The 8,724-nt window shown below is 31.2% G+C and overlaps 1 protein-coding gene across 1 annotated transcript in view; it reads left to right on the forward strand.

The window, feature by feature from the left end:
* LOC129248420 (cell adhesion molecule Dscam2) overlaps positions 1-5,489 on the forward strand; it is a 229,806-nt gene extending 224,317 nt beyond the window's left edge. The window contains exon 8 of the mRNA XM_054887962.1: positions 760-5,489. Within this exon, the coding sequence (XP_054743937.1) occupies positions 760-941 (182 nt within the window). The 3' untranslated portion in view covers positions 942-5,489. The remainder of the gene's footprint in view (positions 1-759) is intronic.
* Positions 5,490-8,724: the final 3,235 nt, after the last annotated feature.

Genomic DNA, 8,724 nt, shown 5'->3' on the forward strand with positions numbered 1-8,724 from the left:
CAGTTTAAAAAGATAATAGCTAAAAATCACCCGTTATAAGAAACCCCCATATTTACGTAAAATTTCTAACTTCTTTAGTCATAAAAGTTAACTTAAATTATCTTAAAAATAAAGAGAAAATTTAAAAAAGTTAAGTTAATATATTCGGTCATTTCAAAGCACAAAGAAAATAGTAAACACGATCCTGAATAAAAAATTCCCATTAGTTCTCTTTACCAGTGGAAACCAATCACCCAACTCTAGAACACATCTTCTTGAATGATATACCTCAAAGTCTTGTGTATGTAAGCCTTGGTTCGGAAATGGGCCTGAGGACATATCTACTCATAAATGGGCGATATGTGAATTCCGTGAAAGAAAAGCCTTATTAAAATGCCTTTTAATTTTTTACATACTTTGCAATGTCGGCTGTTAGGCTGAAGATGTCGGCTTAAAATTAAACATTTTTTGAGATCTGACACTTCAGAAATTGTTGTGTATTTTTTTATATTATAAAACTATTATGATTGATTTTATGTATTTTTTACTTAATTTATTTTAATAAATTTTTTTTATCCTTTGTGAAATTCCGTTGCTTTAAAAGTTTGCTTATATTTTTTAGCACTTTTAGTCCAAGCACTACGGCAAAGTTGAAAAAAAAAATGCAATTATATAAAATTATTTAAAATATTTTTTTTTATCAAACTGCAAATTATTCGTTACATTTATCTTAAACCCTACTAATTTCGCCTTTTTCTTCATTTGCTATTCTCTTCACAGATTCACCATATCACGACGTAAGCGGCCTACCCAACCCCTATAATATGGAGCATATGGAACAAGATGAAGTGATACCGCCACAGCAGCACATGTCTCTCAGCTATGATGATAGTTTCGAGGGTGAATACTCGTCAACGCCAAATTCACGGAATCGACGGGTCATACGCGAAATTATCGTCTAATAATTAACAGAATAGCGAGTGGGAAAAGTGAACAATACGGGAAGGAGCAGATAGAGAGAGAGGGAGTGAGAAAGAGAGAGTATTGTGAAAATACTATATACTTACTATATATACATCCATACATGCATATGGTATATATGCATGTGGTAAAAGTGCAGCCCAACTAAAACGAAAAGAACAAATGCAAACACTTTTCACGCATAAAAGTATATAGAACGAAACACACAACCACACACTAAAGCCAGAAATGTTAAGAGAGGAACATTTGAATGTTTTACAAAACACTTTTTATTTTTATTTTTAAGCAGCTAAGTATAATCTATAAGTAAAAAGAAAATGAAGAAGAAGAAAAAAATAGAAGGAACCCAGAAGAATAATCAAAATGAGCGCCGTAACTTAACCATACGAGCACACAAGCACACAAGCATCATCAGCAACTGCACCACACACACACATATATCCATAGAAACGCACACATACACACCCATGCACGCATTCGAACACAGATTTTTATTATGCTTTTTAGCAACAATTTTTAGAAAAATGTCGTCACGCGATTTTTCACCTACACTAATGTTGCATGCAATCTACATATAATCCTTATAGCAGTGAATTTGTATATTATAATGGATCGATTTTTTTTCTAAATCTCTTTTGACTAAAATGCAGAAATTTGCCAATCTATCCGAGTACTGCAAAATATTATTTGCCTCATCGCGTTGAGAGGTGCCCTCGACAGGAATAATTTTTCGAAACATTTTTTTTTTAAATAAATACACACTTTTTATTTTAAGTTCGCAAAATTATGTACCTACATTTATCTACAAACGTGCATTGGTAACTTTGCCACGATATTCTCTTGATTGTTGTTAGTGTGCGCATTGATTTCAAAGTCAGAATGATAGTTTTACCAGGTTTGCTCTTTAACTATGGTGAAAAAGTAAATTGTGAGGGGAACTTTGGCTGCCAAGTCACTTAGAGAGCCGGCAGCCGAATTCCTGTACGATCGTCTCACGCGTATTCTCACACTCGTCCAATCAGTCGTTGTTCAGACGGCAACGAAGTGACAATGTGTTAATTTTTTCTCACTGTTATCACTAACACATTTTTAGTGTTTTCATAAACAACCCGATTCACAACCCCTGCTATGTCAGACCATCAACTGATTTTTTTAAATTCTCGGAGAGCCAAGTAACGGTATGTTGTTGGCCCCACCTTCTCAATTCTTTTGACTATAACTTCACAGGGCCCTCTGCAGCCGAATTCTGCACGATCATTTCGCATATATTCACACACTCATCCAATCAGTCGTTGTTTAGATGGCAACGAAGTAGATGAGTGGAGACTGTGTTGTTTTTTTTGTATATCACTAACACAATCTTAGTTTTTCGTAAGCTCACCGCTTCGTGACCCTAGTTACGTCAGCCTATCAGCTGTTTTTGTGAAATACGCTGAGATCCAGTTAACGGTCTGATATTTATCACACCTGTAAAAATATTTACACCATGATTTGAAAGCATTTTCACGACGTTCTAACGTCTAACGCTATTAAGTCTTTTGGGCACATTTAATGACATCAAATGACTTGCAGTGAAAAGCTGGGAGAATCAGTTGTGGTGCTTTTTTTATTTCTTTTTATTTAATATTTTTTTCTACTTTTTTAAGTCTGCCATTTAAAACAAAGTTGCGGTCCGGAAAGCTACAATTTTTGGTACATGAAATAGATTAGGTATCTGTGCAAAATTTCATTTATTTTTTTGAATTTGATTTCGCAAGGGGCACCTCAAAACGACCGATCTAAGAAAGTAATATTTTGTGGTTTTTATTAGCCCTCATAAATGCAAGTTTTCAGTGCTATGCCAATGGAAAATTAAATTTCCACACACTCGCTCCACTCTACTTTTTTTACATATACACACTTATGTATGTATTTATACAATTGACATTGCACTGCTGTTACACTGTTGTGTATTTATCTGCAAACAAATATTGCATGCAACATTCTGTATTTGCCGCTTAGTCCCGATTTACATAAGGAAGCATTTGGAAGAGAAATATTTTGTTCATTGGACAAGGACGAACGGGGAAGAGAGAAGAGTTTCTGTTTCACTTACTAGCGATATGCTTTGTGCTTCTTATCCGAATTGTCAGACTTAAAGAAGTAAACGTCAAAGGCAACAAATGTTGCCTAAAATAATTTTTCTCGTTTGGCCGCGAATGAAATGTCAAAAGAGAATTTTTAGTGTCTCCCTTTCATATGTCTCTTTGTGTAAATCGGGACTTACACTCGCTCACATTCATTTTACACGCATTTGCATTATGCAGCAAATCACGCACTCATGCATTCATTCAAGCATTCCTGCTGCACTCTCATTATTATTGCGCTCATACCTACGTACATATGTATTTAGTTACTTAGACTGCTACACCCAACGAAAAATCAACGAAAAGCAAAAACAACAACAAGAAACATATTCAACGTATTTGAAAGTTGCCATTTTTATGACTCTTAGTTTGTAAAACATAAATAAGTATAGTTTTTTTTTTTTTTATTGGACGAAAAAAGTACTAAAATCCACTACTAACAAAAAGTGTATGAAAAGAAAATAGTAGTAGCAAGCAATTGTGCTCGCACATTCGTGATGAATCGATTGGCTTTGTTGTGGGCGGTTTTGGGGGGACGTCGCGGTGTTGTGGCGCGACATGCTGACACAGTGGCATCACCAACATCCATATATTCGACTGTAAACACAAGCAAAAAATATGAAAAATAAAGAAAAAAATGAAAGAAAATTTAAGAAAATAATAAGTACTGAAGAATGTATTTAAGTGCATGTGTACTTAAGCGTAAGGGCAGCAGCGGCGGCAACCCAGTTTGCTAGATTTTTTAAGTAGCGATAATAAAAAAAACAAAAAACAAAACAAATAACAAATAATAAAAAGTGTAGCGAAAAACAAAAGGATTTACTTACCGAAAATACACAGTTAAATTTCCTAATGGCACATACACATGTATGTATGTAAATCTATAAGTGGTAAGCAGAACAAAAACAAAAAAACAAAAATAAATAAAAATTAGAAACAAAGTGATTTGCCTACCTTCCACCTTTGGGATGTCGTCAAAAAAGAAATGCAACGCCACTTAATTTAACAGCAGCGGCTTTGAATGGAAAATGGAAAAAGTGTTGAAAAATAGTTGCACAATTGGCAAAAAATTGTAAGAGGTTTAAGAAGAGAAAATTTTCCAAAATTCCTAAATTTTGCATGCAAAAGCGCTAAACTTTGCTGTTGTAGAGTTTGTTGGCATTAATTGTTTCCTTTTATTTTTTTTATTTTTGCATAAATAAATTTATTCACGTATTTTGTTTTGAAAAAGTGTTGGAATGAGCTGCAGAATGTTAGTAATTTATTTCTTAGTACCTTTTTTGTCAAGTTGAAAAAAAAAATTGCTTAACTGAATTAGTCGCATACATTTTGCCATTACAAATTTTTAGAGCATTTGCTTTAGAAAATATAATTTTTCAACGATACAAATTTTTTCGAAATTCTCTTGAAAATTTATTTAAACATGCGGCCATAAATTAAAAATATAACGGTTTTCATGCACTTCGACCAAATTCAGCAACAGTTAATATGTAGCGCAACATGTGTCTGGCAACATGTTTATGGCGTAAAATTAAGTGCAGCCCGCAATAAAATATAGAAGCTCAACGCTTTGAACAGGTTTGACTATTTTTTTTTGTGTTCATTATTGTTGATTTCATTATTTATAGCTCAATTTTCATTTTCAAAGCAATTTTCTTTTTTTGGTAGCGAAACGTCTTCGCAAAGAGTGTAATTAAATCTTCTTCATAGTTTTTTACGTCATTATAAAAAAAATTGCCAATTGGTTCAGGAGCGATGCTAAAAAAATTCGGCGTTTCTTCCCATTTCACAATCAATGTTGTTAGCAACATTTCACAGCATGCCAAATGCATGCTGCTAGCAACATTTTACGGCAAGCAGAAAGCATGTTGCTAGCAACATTTTACGTTTAGCTAAATGCATGTTGCTAACAACATTTTATATTAAGCGAAATGTATGTTACTAGCAGCACTTCACCGCTGTTAAGTTCATACTCCTCTTAACACATTCTACAGATATAATTCGGCAAGACTCATCTTTCTGATGCATGTCGCACAACAATTGCTTCAAGCTCGAAAAAAATTCGATATTTGCTAAGTAAAAATAACTTGAAACATATATTCCGTGAATAGTGCTTGCATAAATGATGCGTAACATCTGAGCAACATCCATACCGAACAGCGCTGTAATTAACAGAAGTGGAGTTAAATGCCCATGTAGAGGAAACTATTGAACTTTCTGCAGTTCATGAAATTGAGTTTATTGCACAAGCAAGTTTTTATTTAAAATTTTTTATACTACCCCTACATTTTCCAACAACAAATACGTGAATAAATTTTATATGCAAAATTCAAAGAAAGGAAATAATAAATATTTAACTCAACGTTCACTTATAAGCAAGAAAAATTAATGAAAGAAAAATGAGTAACTTTGACTATTTATTTTTCTGAGTATCTTCGACTATTTATTATCTAACTGTTTGCAAAAAAAAAATAGTTTTTACATACATACAGACAAATGTATTTACGTATTACAGCTTAATGCATTGTCAAGCGATTATTTAACAGACCACCAAATTTGTTGATACTTCTTTTTTGCATTTGTTCAATTATTGCACTATATTTTCTAAATTAGAAATGTTATGTACTATTTAGCACAGAGAAGTGATCTGATCATTTTTTCCAAGAAAATAAAAACAGTTGCGGTTTAGCGTCGTCTACAGCGCCACTGTGCGGTTTGCAGAGCATTTTTCGGCAGCCGAGCTTGCCTTTGACTTTGTGCTATGCCACCAATACTTTTTTCTTAGCTTTAATTTACAGCTCTTATTCAATTAATTTACTTCACTTGTTCTTCCATTGTTCAAGTTTTCATGTTTTTGTTTTTTTGCTTCAGTTTCTATTTTTTTATTGGCGCTTCATTAGCATTTCTTCGTATTAGTTGGCGGAAACTACTTAATTTGTTTGTTATGGATAAACGTAGTTTTTTTGGCGTCAACTTTTAAGTTGTTGTAGTTGCTTAATTTTAACTAAAGTGCCACACATGCGTGAATGTGAATTAAACTCCAATATAGAGTAAAAAAAAATACAATAATTGAATTTCATTATTATTATTCTGCCTCTTTTATTAAGTGGAACAAGAATCTAAAATCTAATATAAAATAAAAGAGAGAACTAACAGCCAGCGCTTACGACTCTAATAAAAATTGAATTGAGTATACAAAGTATGAAGAAATTAAGTATGAAGCAGACGTGAGCCAAATATGCTCAACTTAGGCGGCACATTTCGGTTGGCGATAAAAAGGTTCACTGAATATAACAAAAAAAAAAAGGAAAACAAAAATTAAAAATAATTATTTACTAAAAACTATATGAATTTCCTCGACTTATTGTCTGCTCATCATCTGAGGCATTATTGCTGAATTTTTGGTAATACGATTTATGACTGATCAAATGTCGCCAGCCACAAACCAGATTTTTCTCACCTCATTTCATTCGTTTCCTTCCATTTCACTGACGCTTCTCTCTTTGAGAGGTATTCAGCCTCCGGTCAGGACTAGTAGCATAACCAGGCGCAGGCGAAATGAGGAGTTTGGAAGTGATAGGTGAGAGGCATCATTTCGTAGGATTAGCCATTAAATTACATATCGCTTCCCTTTGTGATGCCATGTCTGCTATTTTCGATTAATTGAAACTGAACAGCTTACATAGGAGAAAAACGTCCAACACAGTGAAAAATCCATTAGTAACAAGTTGACGCGTGTGTGCTTTAAAAAAATTTTAGAATACCTCCTATTTCTGCGGAATTAATATTTTCCAATTCGTTTAAAAATTGTCTGCCTAGAATAGCAAATCTCCGTCTGGATAGAGCAGAACAAGAGATTGACTCTTCCTCGTCTTCATCAAGACAACTTCTACAGAAGTCATGTGCTTGCACACCCATCCTTTGGGGGTGTCTACCTATTAGACAATGTCCCGTTATGACTGAAATCAATGTGCTAAGACTGTGTTTATTCTGGCTTAGCAAAGATTCTGTGCGTTTAGCACTAAGAGTCGGCCACAGTTGATGGGCGATTTTGCAGGTGGCTTCATTACGCCATATTTCGTTTGCTTTCCTTACGTTTTCTTCAAGGATAAGTAACTTACATGTTTGTAAGGGTATGCCTATGTCATTGTCTATGTACTCATCGGTTAACTTGGTGCCGAGTCTCGCTAGTTCATCGGCTCTACAGTTACCCTCAATGTCGCGATGGCCAGGTACCTATGTTACCTTTAGGCGAAATGACTCAGCCATCTCGTTAAGAGATGTGCGGCATTTCATGGCTACCTTGGAGGTTGTCGACTGTTTTGTGACGGCTAAATCGCATATTTTTGTGTGTAATTGATTTTAATTTTTTGTTTTTTGTTGATTTAATTTTTTGCATTTTCCTTTCTATTTTGCTTTTTATTTTTTTTATAATTTTACTTTATTAAAAAAATTTTTTTTTTTAATTTTATTTTACATTAAAAAAATTATAAATTATAATAAAAGATTTTTTTTTATTTAAAATTATGTTAAAATATTAAAATTTTTTTTTTTATTTAAAATTATATTAAAATATTTTTTTTATTTACTTATTTAAAACAAAAATATTTTTTACTTCATTTGTATAAAAAAAATTAATTGAAGTAAATTTAATTCAAATAAATTTAATTTAATTTTGAATTTTTGTTCTTAATTTTTTTAATTTGTCTACATGTTTTATTTGTATTATTTTTTAAACTTCTCTTCTATTTTATTTTAGTTTCTGGTTTTTTTATTTTTTATCCCTTTCATGTATTTTATTTTTTTTTTACTTCTTTAAAAACATTGATTTCTTTCTTGTACACTACTCTTTATTTACAATTTTGTTTTTAGTTAGTTATGTAAAACATGTTTTTAATTTTTTTTTTAATTTAGTCTTATTTTTTTTTTTTTGTTTTTAGTTTTTTCATTTGTCGGTATGATTCATTTTTTATTTTCTTTTTTTCTCCTTTTTTAAATAAATAAAGTAAAAAACAAATTTTTTTAAACAAAGTAAAAAATATTTTAAATTAAAAAAAAACAATTTAAAAAAATGGTTTTGTTAATTAAATTTTGAAAGTAAAAAACACATTTTTTTAAACAAAGTAAAAAATATTTTAAATTAAAAAAAAACACATTTAAAAATAAAAATGGTTTTGTTAATTAAATTTTGAAAGTAAAAAGTTTTTTTAGATTTGATAGTTTAATAAAAAAAATTTTACTTCATTTAAAAAAATATATTTTTTACTTTTCTTTATTTTATACAAGTTCTTTAATTTTTTTACGTACTTTCTTTATTTCATCTTTTTATTTGTTTTTACTTTATTGCTTTATTTTGTTATTGTTTTCTTTTGTATTTTTTTTTTTATTTTTTGTAATTTTTTTTGATTTTTTTTTGTACTTTTTTCGTACTTTTTTTCGAGAAAACAAATTTATTTATTAAATTGAAATGATGTGTAAGTGCAAGTTTTTCCTACAAATAAAGTGCATTTAAATTTGTTTGTTTTGCTAAGAAGTTTGGCCACTTCATATTTTCTACTTAGTTAAATTTGTTTTTAATATAAACTTAAGTGGCTTAAAGTTAATAATTTTAATTACGAAAACAAAAAACTTGCAGGCG

Source organism: Anastrepha obliqua, chromosome 5 (assembly GCF_027943255.1).
Source record: "Anastrepha obliqua isolate idAnaObli1 chromosome 5, idAnaObli1_1.0, whole genome shotgun sequence".
NCBI lineage: Eukaryota > Metazoa > Arthropoda > Insecta > Diptera > Tephritidae > Anastrepha > Anastrepha obliqua.